At 37.0% G+C, this 20,922-nt stretch overlaps 2 protein-coding genes across 5 annotated transcripts in view; both read right to left on the reverse strand.

Annotated features, from left to right (window-relative positions):
• Positions 1-20,922, reverse strand: part of MLLT3 (MLLT3 super elongation complex subunit) — a 272,860-nt gene that overhangs the window by 229,943 nt on the left and 21,995 nt on the right. The gene's annotated exons all lie outside the window — the stretch shown is intronic.
• On the reverse strand, positions 8,360-10,443 carry LOC119545608 (cyclin-dependent kinase 17-like). Its single transcript, XM_037851312.1, has one exon. It carries the CDS (start codon positions 10,225-10,227, stop codon positions 9,631-9,633), a length of 597 nt encoding a protein of 198 aa, XP_037707240.1. The 5' UTR covers positions 10,228-10,443; the 3' UTR covers positions 8,360-9,630.

Consider the following 20,922-nt stretch of genomic DNA (forward strand, 5'->3'; position numbering starts at 1 on the left):
AACAACTGAAAAAGAAAAAATAGAAACAACTAACGAATGATCCAGAATAACTGCGGGGGGGTGGGCGGCAAACGGACCATCCACTCATCATACACCAACCTGAATTGGGAGGAATGCCCGAGATCACAGCATAAAATCCGTAAGTAAAACCTGCAGATCCAAGTCATGAGATCCCCTCCCCCACAGCCCGAGCTGCAAAGCCTCCTGGTGCCAGAGAGAAGCTCTCTCCCAGCAAGCGAATATAGCTCAGCTGAGCTCCAACTGGGGTTTTAAGTAGCGAGTGTGAACTGCTCACTACAGGTATGAATCCCCAAAAATAGACAGAGGTTTTGGGTGACGACTGACCTTGGAGAGCCGGAGGGTTGCCTTGGACTAGGTCTGAAGGGGACTGTTTCTTTTTCAGCTCAGTGGAGAAAGCCCCAGCCATTTTCAGATCCCAGTGCTGTGACTCAGAGAAGGGTGGAGATAGCATAAGCAGAGAGAGAGACCACTGAAATGCTAATGACCTCCCCCTACGGGGTCTATCTTCTCCAAGAGGAAAGGGGTGGGGCCCTTTCCATTCAGAACCAGACCCCAGAGCCTGGGGGAACATGGCCATACCTCCTCACCCCAGTCAAGAATTATAGGCTAAAAAGGAGAAACAAAACACACAACTTGCAGCCATCTCCCCGGCTGGTGGGGGCACTCCTGCCTGGGGCCGAACCCACAGCACAGAGCTGCGCCAAGAAACCCAGGGTGACAGGGAGTCTTTCCCGCAGTACCGCTCACACGTCACGATATCAGCCATGGACAGTGGCCTTGAATACACCCATGGCTGATTGTCCCAGAGCTGGGAGGGTGGAGCTATGCAGAAGGGGGAAGTTAACGTGTCCCATTCCACCATCTTTGAAGTGGGCTGGGAATGCCCCTACACAGCCGGCGTCCCAGGGCTTCCCTGGAGGCCGGTGCGCACTTGTGACGTGGCACGGCCCTCCCTCCCTCAGCAGAGGTCCTGGAAGAGCACAGCAGGGAAGGAGGAACCACTCGAAAATCCCAGGGAACCTACACCAATCCCAAGGACTTTTGGGTCAGTGGCAGAGAGCAGCTTTAAATCTCTGGGAACACCTGGGAGATTTGATTATTAAAGCTGTCCTTCCTCTCTATCCGCTCAGATGCACGCCCCTCATTCGGGGCAGACGGCACTGACAGCACACCCAAATGAATTGCACCGAGTGGACACCACGGGGATCAGATCCCCACACACCACAAAGACAGGGTTGGGGAGAGCTGACTTGAGGGGAATTGGTGACTCACGGACACCATCTGTTGGTTGGTTGGAGAGAGTGTACACTACCAAGCTGCAATTCTGACAAATTAAAGATCAAGTAAAGCAAATGCCAAGAGGTCAAAAACGACATAAAATCTTAAAGCTTATGATAAAACCAGACGATATGGAGAACCCAAACCTAAACACCCAAATCAAAAGATCAGAAGACACACAGTACTTGGCACAATTAATCAAAGAACCACAGACAGGCAACAAGAACATGGCACAGGATATAAAGGACATGAAGAAGAGCATGGCACAGGATATAAAAGACATAAAGAAGACCTAGAAGACCATAAAGATATTGCAAGAGTAAATAAAAAAATAGAAGATCTTATGGAAATTAAAGAAACTGTAGGCCAAATTAAAAAGACTCTAGATACTCATAATACAAGATAAGAGGAAGTTGAACAACAACTCAGCCTCCTTGAGGACCACAGAACAGAAAATGAAATAACGAAAGAATGGAGAAAAAAATCGAAAAAATAGAAATAGATCTCAGGGATATGATAGATAAAATAAAACGTCCAAATTTAAGACTCACTGGTGTCCTAGAAGAGGAAGAGAAGAGTAAAGCTCTAGAAAGTGTATTCAAAGAAATTGTTGGGGAAAACTTTCCAAACCTTCTATGCAATATAAATACACCAAGCATAAATGCCCAGCAAACTCCAAATAGAGTAAATCCAAATAAACCCACTCCAAGACATATTCTGATCAGACTGTCAAATACTGAAGAGAAGGAGCAAGTTCTGAAAGCAGCAAGAGAAAAGCAATTCACCACATACAAAGGAAACAACATAAGACTAAGTAGCGACTACTCAGCGGCCACCATGGAGGCAAGAAGGCAGTGGCATGACATATTTAAAATTCTGAGAGAGAAAAATTTCCAACCAAGAATACTTTATCCAGGAAAACTGTCCTTCAAATTTGAGGGAGAGCTTAAATTTTCACAAACAAATGCTGAGAGATTTTGCTAATAAAAGACCTGCCCTACTTCAGATACTAAAGGGAGCCCTATTGACAGAGAAACAAAGAAAGGAGAGAGAGAATTTTAACAGACACATAGACTATTACATTCCAGGTCACTGGGACACGTAGTCTTCTCTAGTGATCACGGATCTTTCTCCAGAATGGACCGTATGCTGGGACATAAAAACAAGACTCAATAAAAAAAAAAATGAATTTGTTCAAAGCACATTCTCTGACCACAATGGAATACAAATAGAAGTCAATAACTATCAGAGACTTGGAGAATTCACAAATACCTGGGGGATAAAAATGAGGGGGAGATGAAAACATTCACAGATAAACAAAAGCTGAGGGACTTAATCACCAGTAATCAGTCCTATAAGAGATGCTAAAGGGAGTTGAGCAGGCTGAAAGGAAGGGACACTAAACAATTGACTGAAACTACATGAAGAAATAAAGATTTCCAGTAAAGGTCACATGGTAAATATAAATGCCAATACTACTGTATTTTTGATCTGTAACTCTACTGTTTACTTCCTACAGGATCTAAAATACATAAACTGTAATGATAAATCAGTGGTTTTGGACTCAGTGTAAAATAGGTAATTTTAGACAAGAACTACATAAAGGTGGGGGAATGATGGAGTATAGGAACGTAGTTTATGTGTCATATTGAAGTTAAGTTGGTATCAAAGAAAAACAAGATTGTTACAGATTTAAGATGTTAAATTTAAGCCCCACAGTAAACACAAAGAAAGTATCAGAGAATATGACCATAGAGATGAAAAGTAGAGTAGGGGTTCTGAGAAGTGGGGGAAGGGGCAATAGGGAGTTAAGAAATGAGAGTAGGGTTTCTGTTTGGGGTTAAGGGAAACTTCTAGAAATGGATGGTGGGAAGGTGATAGCATTGCAACATTCTAAATGTGATTAATCTCACTAATGGAATGCTAGGGAGGGGGTGGAATGGGAAGATTTAGGCTATATACATATTTCCACAATTGAAAAAAAAAAAAAAAAAGACAGTCTAAATAGATGACAATTAAATGCCAAGGATGATCCTGGATGGGATCTGAGGATGGAGGAGAGGAGGCTCAAAGGGAGGCAGATGGGACACAAGGGAAAAAAAAAAAAAAGGAAATACAGAATGTAAGCTTTATATCAATGTTGAATTTCTTGAACTTCTTAGCTGCACTTAATGAGATTGCATAAAAGAATGTTCTTGTCCATGGGAAAGGTATATGTGAATTATATTGTTTGTTCAAAGATATGTGCAGCTTGCTCTCATATGTTCAGAAGACAGAGCAATAGATGATGGATGATAGATAGGGAGGGAGGGAGCGAAAGAAAGAAACGGTGGTGTGACAGGATGTTAAAGGTGGTGGATCGGGGGGTCGGGGGAGGGGGGTTGGGGTATGATGGAGCTCTATGTATGGGGTTTGTACTGTTTTTGCAACTGCTCCTGTAAGATTGAATTTATTTCAAAATAAAATTTATTAAATTAAAAAAAAACAAAGTCCCATCAGATTATTTTTCTTTACTTTATACGCCTCACACCAACATGAATACCATTCCATCCCATTGCAAAGACAAGTCCTGAGGACATGTTACCTGAGAACATTTCTCTAGTCCAGCACTGTCCAATACAGCAGCCAATAGTCACATGCAGCTATTGAGCACTTGAAATGTGGCCACTGAGGAACTCAATTTTCTATTTTACTTAATTTTAATTAGCTTATATTTAAATTCAGTTAGCCACATATGTATAGTGGCTATTGTCTTGAAGAGTACAGCTGTAGAATATATCAAAACCTAGATATGAAAGGCAATATCATTTACAAGCATAAATTAAGGGCAGGCTTAAGGAAAAACTATTTTATGAGCATTTATCACCAACTAATTCTAGGTAGGAATTGCCTCCTTTGGACTTCTTTATAGCACTTTTTCTTTACTACAAAAATAAAGAAATAAAAATAAAAATAAATAAATAAATAATACAAAAAGAAAGAAATAAAAATAAAAATAAATAAATAAATAGGTGCTGTAAACCCACTCCAATAGAATTACCAAAGAAATCACTGATTTCAATCAAATGTCTATGTGTGTCCTGATTTAAGATGTCACAATTGTCAAGACTGATAAAAAAGGAACTGATTCATTTATAGTTCAAATTAAAAATGGGCTTCTTTATAAACATGCCGTGGCATATACTTAATATGGAATATTATTCTGGTATAAAAAGAAACAAAATTCTGATACATGCTACAATATAGATGAAGTTTGGACTTGCCTGCCCCCATAGTCACGTGAGCCAATTTCTTCTAATAAATTATGCATATTAATATATGTTTAGGTATATGTATGTATGTATGTATGTAATATTTGTTGATTCTGTTTCTCTGGAGAACTCTAATACAACATACAATTCACCTGTGTAAGGTATACAATTCAATGTTTTTTAGTATATTCACAGATGTGTGAAATTATCACAATTTTAGAACATTTTCATCATCTCAAAAAGAATCCCTGTGTCCTTTAGCTGTCACCCCTTTTTCTCCAATCCTAAGCAACTACTAATCTACTTTCTGTCTCTATAAATCTGCCTATTCTGGTTTCTTCATATAAATGGACTCACATAACATGTGGCCTTTGGAACTGGCTTCTTTCAATTAGTCTAGTGTTTTCAAGGTTCATAGATCCATATTGTACCATGTACTTCATTTCTTTTTATCACCAAATAAAATTCCATTCCAAAGACATACAACATTTGGTTATCTAGTAATCAGTTGATAGTCATATGGGTTGTTTCCACCTTCTGGCTATTACGTCTATGCCACTATAAACATTTTGTGTATATGAAGATGTTTTCATTTCTCTTTGGTATATAGCTAGGAGTAGAATTGCTGTGTCATATATAACTTTATCTTTAATCATTCGAGGCACTGTCAGACTGTTTTCCAAAGTGGCTCCACCATTTTACATGGCCACTGGCAATGTATGAAAGTTCCAAATTCCACATCTTCTCCAACACTTGTTATATTCTGATTTTTTTTTTTACTATCACCCAAGTGGGTGTGATGTAGTATCTCATTGTGGTTTTGACTTGCATTTTCCTGATGACTAATGATGTCAAGCATCTTTTTCATGTGTTTATTAGCCATTTGTATATCTTCTCTGCAGAAATGTCTATTCATATTCTTTACCCATTTTTAAAATGAGTTGTCTTATTAAGTTTTTAAAATACATTATAGATACAAGTTCCTTATTAGATATAAACTTTGAAAATATTTTTTCCCATTCAGTGGGATGTCTTTTCCCCTTTTTGAGTATCATTTGCTGCACAAAAGCTTTTGCCTTAGTTTGCCAGGGCTGCTATAAAGATGCCACAGACAAGTTGGCTAAAACAGTAGGTATTTGTCTCACAGTTTTTGAGGCTAGAAGTCAAAATCAAGATATCAGCAGGTCATGCTTTCTCCCAAGTCTGTAGTATTCTGTCAGTGGCTCAATCTCCACATTCATCATGATGATCTGTCTTCTTCTGTATCCCCCTCTGGCTTCACTGCCATGTCCAAATTTCCTTTGTTTACAAGGACTCCAGTCATGTTGGATTAAGGCCCACCCTGTTTCAGTATGGCCTCAACTTCATAGGATTTCAAAGATCCCATTTACAAATGACTTCATACCCACAGGCCCAAGGGTTAGGACTTGAACACATCTTTGTGGGGAACATGATTAAATCTATAATAGTTTCTCATGGTGATGAATTCCAATTTATCTATTTCTTTCTGTTGCTTGTGCTTTCAGTGTCATATATAAGAACTCATGGCCAAATCCACAGCCATAAAGATTTACTATGTTTTTCTTTCTGAGTGCTTTATAGTTAAAATTCTTACATTTAGGGCTTTGATCCAGTCTGTTAATTTTGTGTATGGTGTAAGGTGGGATCCATCTTTATTCTTTGGCATATTTATTCTTTTCCCAGTTTACCCAGCACAATGTGTTGAAAAAACTATTCTTGAATAGTCTTAGAGCAGTTTTTGAAAAATCAGTTGACCATAGACACATGGCTTCATTCCTGGACTCTCAATTATTTTTCAAGATTGTTTTGGCTATTCTAGGACCCTTGCAATTCCATATGAACTTTAGAATTAGCTTATCAATTTCTACAAAGAAGTCAGTTGGGATTCTATTAGAAATTACTATTACAGATTAATGTAGATCAATTTGGGTTTACATCTTAATTTCTTTCAATATTTTATAGTTTTCAGAGTATAAATTTTACATCTCTTTTGTTAAATTTATTCCTAAGTATTTTATCCTTTTGGATGCTATTATAAATAAAATCATTTCCTTACTCTAATTTTCAGATTGTTCATTGCAATATAGAACTACTGCTGGTTTTTTTATACTGATCTTCTATCTGGCAACAATGACTAACTTGTTAATAGGTTCTTTTTTTTTTTTTTTCCTTTTAAGTGGCTTCCTTAGGGTTTTCTATATACAAGATCATATCATCTGTGAATAGAGACAGTTTTACATCTTCCTTTCCAGACTGTATGTCTTCTCTTTTTCGTGCCTAATTGCCCTACCTAGAATCACCTTTACAATGTTGAATAGAAGTGGCAACAGCAAACACCCCTGTCTTCTCCCTGATTTAAAGGGAAAGCATCCAGTCTTCACCATAAGTATGATGTTAGCTGTGGGTTTTCATAAATGCCGTTTATCAGGTTTAAGAAGTTCCCTTCTATTCCTAGTTTGTTGAGTGTTTTTATAATGAAAAGATGTGGAATTTTGTCAAATGCTTTTTCTGAATCTAACAGGAAGATCAAGTTTTTGTCCTTTATTCTATTGATGTGAGTATATTACATTAATGAATTTTCCAATGTTAAAACAACTTTGCATTCCTGGGATAAATCCTACTTGGTCATGGTGTACAACTCTTTACATATGTTGCTAGATTCAGTTTGCTAGTGTTTTATTGAGGATTTTTATGTCCATATTCAAATGAGATATATTGGTATGTAGCTTTCTTTTCCTGTGATGTCTTTGTCTGGTTTTGGTATCAAGGTAAGTAACACAGGCCTCACAATGTTTTAGGAAGTGTTCCATCCTCTTCTGGGTTTGTCTTTGTTTTGTATTGCTTTGTTTTGTTTTGGAGGTTTGTGAAGAATTGGTAGCAGTGATGAAGTTATGTGGCTATTTGTGCCTCTGTTTTTTTTTTATGGGAAGTTTTTTGTTTTCTGTTTTTTGCTGATGCAATCCCTTTACTTGTTATAGGTCTATTCAGATTGTCTATTTCTTCCTGAGTCAGTTTTTGGTAGTTAGTTGTCTTTCTAGTAATTTTTCTATTTCATCTAATTATTGGCATAGAATTTTTCATAGTACTCCTTTGTAACCCTTTTTATTTAAGATCTGCAATAATGTCTCCACTTTCATTTCAGATTCTTTTTTTTTTTCCCTCTTAGTCAATCTAGCCAAAGTTTCATTAATATAATTGATCTTTTCAAAAACCAAACTTTTGGTTTCATTGATTTTTATTGTTTTTCTATTCTCTATTTTATTAACTTTCACTTTAATCTTTATTATTTCCTTCCTTCTGCCTTGCTTTAAGTTTAGTTAGCTCTTTGTTTTCCAGCGTCTTAAGGCATGTTTTAGTTTCCTGGGCTGCTCAAGCAAACATCATGAAATGGGTGAGGTTAAGCAATGGGAATTTAGCTCACAGATTTGGGGCCAGGAAAATGTCCAAATCAAGGCATTATCAAGGCAATGCTTTCTCCACAAAGATTGCAGCATGCTGGGAATGGCTGCCGGCAATCCTCGGTCCTTAGCTCTTCCGTCACATGGCAATGCATGGGACAGCCTCTCGTGGCCTCTCCAGGTTTGGTTGAATTTCAGCTTCTGGCTGCTCCCTGTGGCTTTCTCTGTCTTTGTCTGAATTTATAAAGGACTCCAGTAATAGCGGGTGGGCCACACCCTAACCGAAGAAACCTCATCAAAAGATCCTACTTACAACGGGTTCATACCTCCAAGAATGGATTAAATTTAAGAACATGTTTTTCTGGGGTACACAGAGCTTTAAACCTCCACAAGGTAGAAGGTTAGGTTATTCTCTTGAGATCTTCCTTCTTTCTTTCTTTTTTTTTTTTTTTTTCAAAATATACCAATTAAGATTTATAGTTTATAAGATGCACTAAACAAATAGTCCTTAAAAGTGAACACAAATTCTTAAAACACTGTTACCAATACCAAGGTGTGTTTATGATGTCCGAAGAGATGCATAATCAAAACTTTAATATTTACTATCTCTGGTAAACAGAATACCTATAATCCTTTAAAACATTAATCCTCTAAGTTCTCATTTCTCTCATTTGAAGTTCATCATGGCTCATTACAAAGACATTTTATAGTTTTCTGTTGATTCCAAGTAAGTGCTATTAAAACACATATACAACTCCCAAATGAAAAATAAATTGCCACCCAATGAAATACCATCCTTTCTAATAAAAGAAATGTATTTAAAACAAACAAAAACAAGACCTTTCATATTGTCTGGACTTGTATGGTTTAGTTTTAACTGAATTAAAACACAATGTAAAATTAGGCAAGTGTATTAGTATACAAATATCCAGTAATATGTAATAGATAAAAATAAATTATTTGGGTGTTTTAATTTACTGGTGTCTAAGGTGGGGATTTCCAAAATATCAGGTATTCACTTGCTTGAATCAATTTCTGCATCTCATGCTTTCCTAAAAATAATGTGCTTATCAATCTCTGAGCTACTCTATTTGCCAATGTTCAATAAGAAATTATATATCATGAACTCAGAGTGTTCAAGATGGCTCACTTATTTTACTGTTAAGCAAAGCTAGATTTACATTCCAGGACACACTGCAGTTTAATTTTAAAAACAAAAATGCAGCAGAAAAACAATTTGTGAGGAGAAACAGATGCATTCACATATAGTAAAGCCACTGCAACTTCTTCAGGCATTTAACTGTTGTGTTAAATAAACAGACAGTAGTTATTTAGCAGCAATGATTCCACAATAAATAATGCACTGTGTTTCTCAGTTCTGCACAAAAATTGCAGCTACAGTTACATCAATAGCTGTAACCTACTGGCTCTAATGGCAGAGGAAACCTTAAAACCAACTGTACAAAAAAAAAAAATTGTCACACTGTGACAACAAATATAAAAACAATCTATAGGTCTGAAATAAAAAGACTCCACTGTGAAGAAGACAGTGTAGACAAACGAAGATTCCAAGTCCACCAAAAGAAATAACTGCCTTCAGATCTGAGTCCTTGATTGATAAGAAAGGCTGGGGGGCTGGGCTTGAAACCATGTTATCAGACTTAAAAGAGCATGCTCTGTCTTCTGTTCTTCCCATGTCCTGTCTCTGGATAAGAAGAATTTCGAAAACCCGGGTCCTTTTGCAACTGAATCTCTTTCAAACTGAATATTGATACACTTTCAGGTAAAGCATGTATTCTTGGTCCCAGACTCTGAAAGTATACATGTTTCATGGCCTCTTCTGCTGAAACCCTTTTCTTAGATTCATACTGAAGAAATTTTGTTATCAACTCAATTCCTTCAGAATCTAACCTGGGTGCATGATTAATTAGAGGCTGTGGTTTATATTTTGGAAAGTTGTAGTTCTTGAACTCATCATTTGAAGACACACCTGGCCAAGTTTCCTGAGATGGAGTTCCTAGCAGTAGGAAAATTAAGTGTAATTCATCTTCCACAGTTGATCCTGGAAACAGAGGTCTTCCAGAAGCCATTTCAAAGAAAATGCAACCAACACCCCACATGTCAATCTGTGTTGAGTACTCTGAGGAACCAAGAAGCACATCAGGTGGCCGGTACCATAGTGTAACAACTTCATTTGAGTAGGTCTTTGTGGGAACTGACTTGGCTCTGGCTAGTCCCGGGACAGGAAGGAGGCCCATGGGGGACTGAGACGGACGCGGAGGACGCCGCGGGGTCAGCCGAGGGACGGAAGACCCATCCGTGCGGGGTCACGGTACGCTGCTGTTGCAATATCTGCGAGAAACCGAAAGCTTCCTTCTTTCTTAATATATGCATTTACAACTATAAATTTCCCTATTTTACCTGAATTCCATAAGTTTCAGCATCTTGTATCTTTATTATCCTTCACCTCAAAGTATTTTAAAATTCTCTTTTAACTTCTTCTTTAACCCACTGGTTATTTAGGAGAGTATTTTTTAATTTCCACATATCTGTGAGTTTTCCAAATTTCTTTCTGTTATTGATTTCTAATTTCCTTTCACTGTGTATGTGAATACATCTCAATAAAATTGAATTATTAAAAAAAAAAAATGAGGCCAAACTGGGTTAACTGGGTTAGGGTTTGACTAGGTGTCTTGATAAGGAGAAGAAACTGGACACAGAGGGATAAGATGGTCATTTGATGGAGGCAGAGTTAGAATTGTGCTGCCACAAGCCAAGGAATGTCGAGGATTGCCAGTAATGACCAGAAGCTAGAAGAAGTACAAAACAGATATTTCCCTAGAGGCTTTGGTTGAATCATGGCCCTGCTGATACTTTCATTTTAGACTTCCAGCTTCCAGAACTGTGAGAGAATCAATTTCTGTTGTTTTAAGCCATTCAATTTGTAATACTTGGTTAAAAGAGTCTTAGGAAACTAAGACAGGTGCATATAAGTTGAGGGATTAACCCTTTTATCATTATAAAATGTCCTTTTTTTATCTTGTGACATTTTTTGTTTTAAAGTCTATTTTGTCTGCTAGTTGTATAGCCATTCCAGTTTTCTTGTGGTTGGTATTTGCATGATATGTCTTTTCCTGTACTTTTACTTTTCAATCTATTTGTATTTTTTAATTTAATGTCTCTCCTGTAAATAGCATACAGTTGGATCTTGTTTTCTTCCTAGAGTCTGACCATCTCTGCCTTCTGATTAGATTCTTCCATCCATTGACACTGAATGTTATTATTGATAAAGCTAGATTTGCCTATTTTATTTTTTGTTTTCTATGTCTCATGTCTTCTTTGTTCCTCTTTTTACTGCTTTCTTTTGCATTAAGTATCTTCTAATGCAATACTTTAATTTCTTTAATGAGTTTTCACTTTTTTTTTTTTTAAAGTTTTTCCTTAGTGGTTGCTCTAGGGCTTACAGTATACACTTTAACTTATCAAAATCAACTTCAGATTAATACAAACCTAATTTCAGCTAAGATACAGAGATGTTACTCTTAAGTGTTTTTTTCAAGAGTAGAATGTTACTCTTATATAGTTCTATACCCTTTCCCTTTTTTGGTGCTATTAATGTTATACATATTATGTGAATAAATGTTACAAACCCAAGAATGCATTTGTTCTAGTTTGCTAATGCTGCCAGAATACAAAACACCATAAATGGATTGGCTTTTATAAAAGGGGATTTATTTGGTTACAAAGTTACTATCTTAAGGCCATAAAGTGTCCAAGGTAAGTCATCAACAATCAGGTACCTTCACTGGAGGATGGCCAATAGTGTCCAGAAAACCTCTGTTAGCTGGGAAGGCACGTGGCTGGCATTTGCTCCAAGTTCTGGTTTCAAAATGGATTTCTCCCAGGACGTACCTCTCTAGGCAGCAGCTCCTCTTCAAAATGTCACTCTCAGTTGCTCTTGGGACATTTGTCCTCTCTTAACGTCTCCAGAGCAAGAGTCTGCTTTCAACGGCCATCTTCAAACTGTCTCTCATCTGCAGCTACTCTCCCAGCTTCCGTGCATTCTGCAAAGTGTCCCTCTTGGCTGCAGCAAGCTCGCTCCTTCTGTCTGAGTTTATATAGTGCTCTAGTAGTTTAATTCAGGCCCACCCTGAATGGGTGGTGCAACACCTCCACAGAAATTATCCAACCAAAGGTCTTGTCCACAGCTGACTGAATCACATCTCCATGGAAACACCCAAAGGATTCCAAAATCTAATCAACACTAATATGTCTGCCCACACAAGATTGCATCAAAGATAATGGCATTTCGAGGGACACAATACATCAAACTGGCAGAGCATTATTATAATTAGTATGAGTTTGTCTTTTAAAGAAACTGAGAGAAGAAAGAAGAGCAACTATATATTGATAGCTTTTGTTATATTCACCTTCATATTTATCATTTCTGATTCTCCACATTTGTTCCAAGTGATTTGAGTTACCACCTTGATTCATTTCCTTAGCTCAACACAGCTTTGCTCCCACCCACCCAATCTGTAGCTGTTACTGGCAAATTTATTACATTTCTATATTTTATAGACCCAACAATACAGTATATATATTGTTTTATAAAAATTATTTTTATATCAGTTAACAGAAGGAGAAGAAATAAGTATTTACAGTCTTTTTCTGTGGTTGTATATATATATTCATATAACAAAATTTGCCATTTTAACAATTTTAAGGGTACAGTTTAATGGCATTATTGAAATTCACTATGTTGTATAACCATCCAAAATTTTTTCAACATCCCAGACAGAAACCCACTCAGTAATAACTTTCCATTCCCATATCGCCCACTTCCAGCCTCTGGTAAACTCTAATCTACATTCAGTCCCTATGAATTTGCCTATTCCAGGCATTTCAAAAAAGGCGGGTGCAGAAGATATTTTTTTGTGTCTGGCTTATTTCACACAACATAATGTCTTCAAGGTTCGCCCATGTTGTAGCATGTACCAGAACTTCACTCTTTTTTATGGCAGAATAATAATCCATTGTATATATCCCATTTTGTTCATTCATTTATCCGTTGTTGAATGGTTGGATTGTTTCCACCTCTTGGCTATTGTGAATTATGCTGCTATGAACACTGGCATAAAAGTATCTGTTTGAATCCCTGTTTTCAATTCTTTTGGCTATATACCTAGGAGTCAAATTGCCAGGTCATATGGTAATTTTACATGTAACTTCTTTTAAACTTTATCAAAAAATAAGAAAATATTTCCAAACAAAACAAAGCAAAGGAATAAGAAAAATAAATATCCTAAAATAGCTTCATTGCTTCCAATATGTTCCTACCAGACCATAAGAAAATTAATGAACCATAGTCATTCCTGAGCATTCCCATATCATTAAGATTACTCTCAATATCTTATCTGTTCTTATTAGATTATTATTCCCCCTTCACTAGCTGCTGTCTATCTCTAGGTCCCCTAGTCCCATACATTCTACAATATAAGACACTTGTTTTACATTTTTCACAGAGTTCACATTAGTGGTAATATACACTATCTCTCCTTTTGTAACTGACTTATTTCACTCAATATTATGTCCTCAAGGTTCATCAATGTTGTCACATGCTTCACAATTTGTTCCTTCTCACTGCTGTGTAGTATTCCATCATATATATTACCATATTTTGTTTATCCACTAAGCCAATGTAAGACATTTAGGCTGCTTCCATCTCTTAGCAATTGTGAACAATGCCACTATGAAAAACAGTGTGCAAATATCTGTTCATGTCACTGCTTTCAGGTCCTCTGGGTAAATATTGAGAAGTGAAATTGCTGGATCTTAGGGTAACTCAATACCTAGTTTTCTAAGGAACCGCCAAACTGTCTTCCAGAGTGGCTGAACCACTGTAAAGTCCCACCAGCAATGAATAGGAGTTCTGATTTCTCCACATTCTCTCAAGCATTTGTAGTTTCCTGTTTGTTTAATGGCAGCCATTCTTATTGGTGTGAGATGATACCTCATTGTAGTCTTGATTTGCATCTACCTAATAATTAGAGAAAATGAACATTTTTTCATGTGTTTTTTTAGCCATTTGTATTTCCTCTTTGGAGAGATGTCTTTTCATATCTTTCGCCCATTTTATAATTGGGCTATTTGTACTAATGCTGTTGAGTTGTAAGATTTCTTTATATATACAAGATATCAGTCTCTTATCATATAGATGGTTTCCAAATATGTTCTCCCATTGAGTTGGCTGTCTCTTTAGCTTTTTGACAAATTCCTTTGAGGTACAGAAGCTTTTAATTCTGAGGAGTTCCCATTTATCTGTTTTTTCTTTCATTGCTTGTGCTTTAGATGTAAGGTCTAAGAAGTGATCTCCTAATACTAGGTCTTGAAGATGTTTCCCTATATTATCTTCTAGGAGTTTTATGGTACAGTCTCTTATTTTGAAATCTTTGATCCATGTGGAATTGATTTTTATATAGGGTTTGAGGTAGGGGTCCTGTTTCATTCTTTCAGATATAGATACCCAATTCTCCCAGCCCCATTTGTTGAAAAGGCTGTTAATGTCCCAATTCAGTGGATTTGGGGGCCTTATCAAATATCAGTTAACCATAGATCTGGGGGGCTATTTCCAAATTCTCAATTCAATTTCATTGATCAATATGACTACCTCTGTGCCAATTTCATGCTGTTTTAACTACTGTGGCTTTACAGTAGGTTTCAAAGTCAGGCAGTATAAGTCCTTCCACTTCGTTTTTCTTTTTTAGAATATTTTTAGCAGTTCAAGGCATCTTTCCCTTCCAAATAAATTTGATAACTAGTTTTTCCAAGTCTGCAAAGTAGATTGTTGGAATTTTGATGGGAATTGCATTAAATCTGTAGATCAGTTTGGGTAGAAGTGACATCTTAACTACACTTAGCTTTCCTATCCATGAACACAGAATATCTCTCCATCTTTTTAAGTCACCTTCTATTTCTTTTAGAAGAGTTATATAATTTTCTGTGTAGAGGTCTTTTACATCCTTGGTTAAATTTATTCCTAGATACTTAATTGTTTTAGTTGCTACTGAGAATGGAATCTTTTTCTTGAGTGTCTCCTCAGTTACATCATTTCTACTGTACAGAAACATTACTGACTTACGTGCATTAACCTTATATCCCAACACTTTGCTGAATTTGTTTATTAACTCAAGTAGGTGTATCACTGATCTCTCAGGGTTTTCCACGTATAAGATCATATCATCTGCAAATAATGAGTTTTGCTTCTTCCTTTCCAATTTAAATGCCATTTATTTCTTTTTCTTGCCGAATTGCTCTGGCTAGAACTTCTAGCACAATGTCGAATAATAATGGTGACAACAGGCATCCTTGTCTCGTTCCTGATCTTAGAGGGAAAGCTTTCAGTCTCTCACCATTGAGAACTATACTGGCTGTGGGTTTTTCATACATGCCCTTTACCACATTAAGGAAGCTTCCTTCAATTCCTAACTTTTAAAGTGTTTTTATCATAAAAGGATGCTGGATTTTTTCAAATGCTTTTTCAGCATCTATTGAGATGATCATTTGATTTTTCCCTTCTGATTTGTTACTATGTTGCTTTATGCTGATTGATTTTTTTGTTGTTGCTGTTGTTTCTTTCAACATTTTGAATATGTTATCCCTCTGACTTCTGGCCTCATTGTTTCTGCTGAGCAGTCAGCTGTTTTAATTGTACTGAGGCTCCCTTGTAAGTGATGAGTTCTTTTACTGTTGCTGCTTTGAAGATCTTTCTCCTTGTCTTTGGTTTTTAGCATTTTCACTACGATGTGCCTGTTTGTGGATCTTTTTGCATTTATCCTTCATTTAGTTTCCTGTATGTATAAATCAATGTTTCTCAATAAATTTGGGAAGTTTTATTTCTTCAAATTTTTGTTCTGCTCCCTCTCCCCTCTCCTGGTACTCCTATTGCATGTATGCTGGTGGCTTAATGGTATCTCCAGATTTCTCTGAGACTGAGACTCTGTTAATTTTTCTTTATTCTTTATTCTCTGTGTTCTTTGGATTACAAAATCTTTACAAATCTATATTCAAGTTCACTAATTCTTTCTTCTGCCAGTTTGAATCTCCTGTTTGAACCCCTCTAGTGAATATTTCATCTCAGTTTTTGTACTTTTCAAGTCTAGAATTTCCATTTGGTTCTTTTATGTACTCTATTGGTATTCTCTACTTGGCGTGACATTGTCATACCTTCTTTTTCTTAATAATAGTTTCCTTTAGTCCTTTGAACATATTTATACTGGCTACTTTGACATTAAATCCAATAGGCTCTTACAGGCAGTTTCTGTCGCCTGCTTTTTATTGGCTTGTGGTCATGCTCTCCTGTTACTTCCCTGTTTCTTTTGATATCTCAATTTTTTGTTGGAAATTGACATTTTAGGTAATATAGTATAGCAATTCTGGGACTGTCCTCCACCTCCCACCCCCATCCTGCCCCCAGCACTTGCTATTGTTATTTACTTGTCTACTTGTTTAGTGACTATCTGTATTATTTTAGTGAAGTCAATCTACCACCACCACATCCCTACAGTCCCCTCACCCCATATGAAGCCTCTGATGTTGCTCCCTATGGGGTGCAACTTAGAATATGCCCACAGTCACCCTGGGATGACAATGACTTTAGCAGAGCTCTGATTGTTTCTTTCCCTGACCACACCCAGCTGTTTAAAACACCACTTACTGCCAGATGACTTCTGTTATTTTCAACAATGCCCTAGAGCATAAATTGTTACACACATCAATCCAATCAAATTCAGGCTCCTTTGAAGGAATAGTTCTTGAGGAGGTCAATGTTTGAGATTTGCTCTGATCCTAGACGGGCTCCTCCCAGCTCTCTCTTTCCCCATTTGTCTCTGTCAAACCAGCACACCTACAGTTTAGCCTATCTATCCAATGATTCTATCAGTCTCCTCCCAGTTCCCTTTCACCACAACTTCCTCCACTGTTTGTTTTTTTAAAAATATTTATTTTAGTAACACATATACAATCTAAAATGTTCTCCTTAAACGTCATTCAGATATATAATTCAGTGTTGTTAATTACATTCATAATATTGTGCTACCATCATTCAACCTCCATTATCAAGACTTTTCCATTACTCCCAACAGAATTCTGTATGAATTAAGCTTTAACTCCCTATTCTCTATCCCTCCATAATCCCTAGTCCTCCACTGTTTTTGAGAGGGCCCTTAGGCTTGAACATCTCCTCAGTCTGTTTCAAATGAAGTCAGTTTCTTTGGGGACAGATTCAGAGTTGTCTGTTTGACAATCTGTTTCTCTACCCAGGCAAAATCTGAACCATGAATCTGGACCTGGGGGTGGGACAATGGTCTCCTCTCTGGCACCCTGCTGTAGAAACTGAGCCTCAGGTCTCCTTGGCTTGCCTCTCCCGGAACGGAATCTGAGTGGGAGTTGGGTTGAAGAAGGGAGAACCCACCTCTTGGTCACACTCATCTGGAACCTAGCCTAACCAACAGAAAGTCGGGCATAGGATGAGAAGTACTAACATCCTGACCCTCCCAGAAAGATAGCCCTCTGACTGGGGGCTGAGGGAAGAAGGAACCCTGTGTTCTTGGCTACAGGAACCTGGAGTGTAGTCTCCACCTCACATTGCTAGAAGAGGGGATAGAGGGAACCATTGGTTCACATACCACAGACTCTCACTCTTCTTACCGGGTTTTAGTAGATTTTCTTGAAAAAATGTTTATTCATTTGATATATACCCTTAAGACCATTTCCAGAGGCTTTAAAGGTTATTTTACTAATTTTCCCGTTTCACTGGATGGTGGGTCTGTGGAGCTCCTCATGCTGTCACAACAGAGTGGAACTCCTAGAAACACTTTTCTTTTTTCCAACAATACAATTGGTCATTTTAATGGAATATTGTCATAGGTGATTAATAATTATTTCAGTTTGATGATATTAATGAAACATTATAGTTTTGCAGAAAAAGCACAATCATGTGAAAAGAATGAGCTTTCTTTTTCCCTTCCTTCCTTCCTTAGAAACACTTTTAATTCCAAGAAAAAGGCACCCAGTCCATCAGCTAGTTTGAGATTATAAAAGATTCCCCTAGTGCCTAACAATAATAGCAATATTTCAGGGAAAAAAAATGTTGCTAAAGTTCCATAGCTTCATGAAGGAATTATTAAAGACAGAGTATATATTTTCTGTGTGTAAAAGAAAGAGCAAGAGCAGCAGTGCAACAATTCTGGGAGTCCAAAATCTTTCCCCAGTTAGATGAATTGTCCTTGGTTAACCATTTGCCCTCTTTGGGCCTCATTTTTCTCATCTGTAAATGAGAATTTCTATACTTCACAAAGACATCATGGCAATAGCAGTGACCACAAGTGCTGCAAATTGCAGAGTCAAATGGCTTGAATTAAAATTCTGGCTTTACTACTTACCATGTAAGAAGCTCGATCAAGTCACAACCGCCCCAAATCCTGATTAGTAAATTGGGGGTAGTAATATTAATACCTCCAATTCATAGGGAGACCATGAGACTAATGAGACAATTATTGCAGAGTACTCATCCTGGCACACAGTAGGTCTTAAATAAATATTAGCTATTAATACTAAAGTACTTTTATATATCAAGGCCTTACAACCATATCTTACTATAAAATATCTATTCAGCAGCTCCTATGTGCAAAAGTGTGAATGATACAGTATTTTCTTTTTAATTCCTGTTCATAAGGAACTAGCACTCTTAGAGCAGAAACAGACCCTATCTGTCCCTCAAGTTATCTGTATAGGCATCAGATAAAAAGTCTCAACAAGCTTTCTTTAACAAAAAAAAAAAATTTGCCTCCATACACTCTTCAAAAAATACCTTCAGAAACCCAAGTACTTTTGAGTCATGTAATTAAGTTTCAGCCCTCCTTACTCTTTCAATGTTGAATACCAGACTCTTCCATACTTCCTCGAGCACAGGTGTTGTCGCCGAGCAATGATGCTATATCGCATTTGACCACATGAAGGGGGAGTTTTAGAAACTTACAATTACTAGCTTTGGTTTTGATCACTTTTTTTTTCTTTCTCTGAAGCCTACTGCATGCTTTTGAAATTGCCATTTCTCTGGAAATGGTCCTAAGGGCATACATCAAATGCATAAATATTTTTTCAAGAGAGAAATGAGGATTCAGGAGAGGGGGGCAGGCAGAATTACAACAGGTAAGGTTCCTACAGCATTGCAGTTTCCAATCCTACTATTCTATAGATGCTTCCTAATATTTTTTAATGAAAACATTTTTATTCCAACCAGTCCTTTAAACTTAGACATCTGCTTATTGTTCCAAAGCACCATTCAAAAACCAACCAGGTCCTTTTTTATCCCAGGAATATTTGCTTGACTTCTAAATAATTTTTAAATTACAGTTATTTGTTGAAAGAATAACAGCCAAAACCTACCAACCACAATTTGTGCCACAAAGTCCAATCATAGCCCAGATCTATTTTTTATTTCATAAGAGCTTGAGCTAAAGAAAAATTTCATTATATTGTTCAAGTTGGGTCATAAAGCCTCTGAAAAGTAAAACAAAATAACATGCTATAAAAGCCAAAAATGGTACAAACTATGAAGAGATTCACGTTCAAACATCTGATACATTAATGGAAACATAATTGTGCTTGTCTTCAATCCTGACTTGCCTCCAAAAAACTCCATTCATACCTCAATTATCACTCTCAATTAAGTTGTACCAAAATTTATTTGCTGGCAAATCAACTTGCCCTTTCCCACCACACCCCTCCAGCCTCACCAGGGCAGAGAAGTCACCATATTGCTGAATAAGTGTGTAAATTTGGTACAGAAGTAGGATGAAGCATTTCCATCCCCCCCCCCAACATCATCTAACCTAGAGGTTCTTAAAAATGAGTTTCATTTGCTTCTACCTTTCTATCTTATTCAAAGAAGGCTAACAGATAGTTGCTATAAGTCGTTGTTTAAGTGAAGACTTCTGCTCAGATCATGCCCTCTTCTAATGAAAGCTTCACAGTACATAAGTGAAATGGCATAGAACAAAACAATTTTAATTATCAGAGCATATTGTCAGTAAGTTAAATTCATTTTATTTAAGTTTTAACTACCCTACCTGATTCATACTTGCACCTCTAAAACTATACCTTTCTGAAGGGTTGTGCCATGTAAACAGGACCTAGTAAAGGTGGTACACTTAGTCTTTGTCCAGCTAATGTGGTGGAAAAGCTAATGAATCTGAGCAAATCAGAACAATAATTTCTAATTTTTTCCAAATAAGAAGTTACTTTCCTTAAACCCCATTATTCTACACTAGGCATCTGATTAGGTAGGGAAAGGGAAACGTGAATTAAAGGGAAAGGCTACATGTTCTGTGATCAAGAGATGCATCAAATTTCCCTTTAACCAGAAGACACAAATCACCAGAATTTTCGTGATTAGTAACACACAATGATGACTGATACTTACAAATATGATCTTAAGATATAAAGTTCCTCAAGTGCCTTCACATTCCAAAACTTTTTAGCAACAGGATGTGAAAAAAACAGCATGAAACATACCACATTTTTCTCCAACATCCATGGCAAATATTGCCAACCAAGAACTGAGAACTAAGTGCTGAGCCAGACTTATGCCTCAGAATCCTTCTCAACACACAAATCTAAAAAAAGAGAATTGACCTTGAGGCACAGTACAAACAGGGTAAAACAGAGGTGAGCTTTCAACTTGGGAGTCAAAAAGCCCTGAGTTTAAATCTCAGTTTGGCCACTCAAAATGAATTTTCACCTTAGACAGAAAATAATTTATCTTACAGAGGGATAGTTTTGAGAGTGACACAGGACAACAGCATAAACTGGGACTATCTTGGGCACACCAAGACATAAATTCACTATACTCATAAACCGCATGGACCATGTGCAAGTTACTTCATCCTGAC

The sequence above is a fragment of the Choloepus didactylus genome, chromosome 10, assembly GCF_015220235.1.
Source record: "Choloepus didactylus isolate mChoDid1 chromosome 10, mChoDid1.pri, whole genome shotgun sequence".
NCBI classification, from domain to species: Eukaryota; Metazoa; Chordata; class Mammalia; order Pilosa; family Megalonychidae; genus Choloepus; species Choloepus didactylus.

Excerpts from the sequence above, each read along its gene's own strand:
- LOC119545608 (XM_037851312.1), bottom strand. The coding sequence starts at position 10,227 with ATGGGCCTCCTTCCTGTCCCGGGACTAGCCAGAGCCAAGTCAGTTCCC.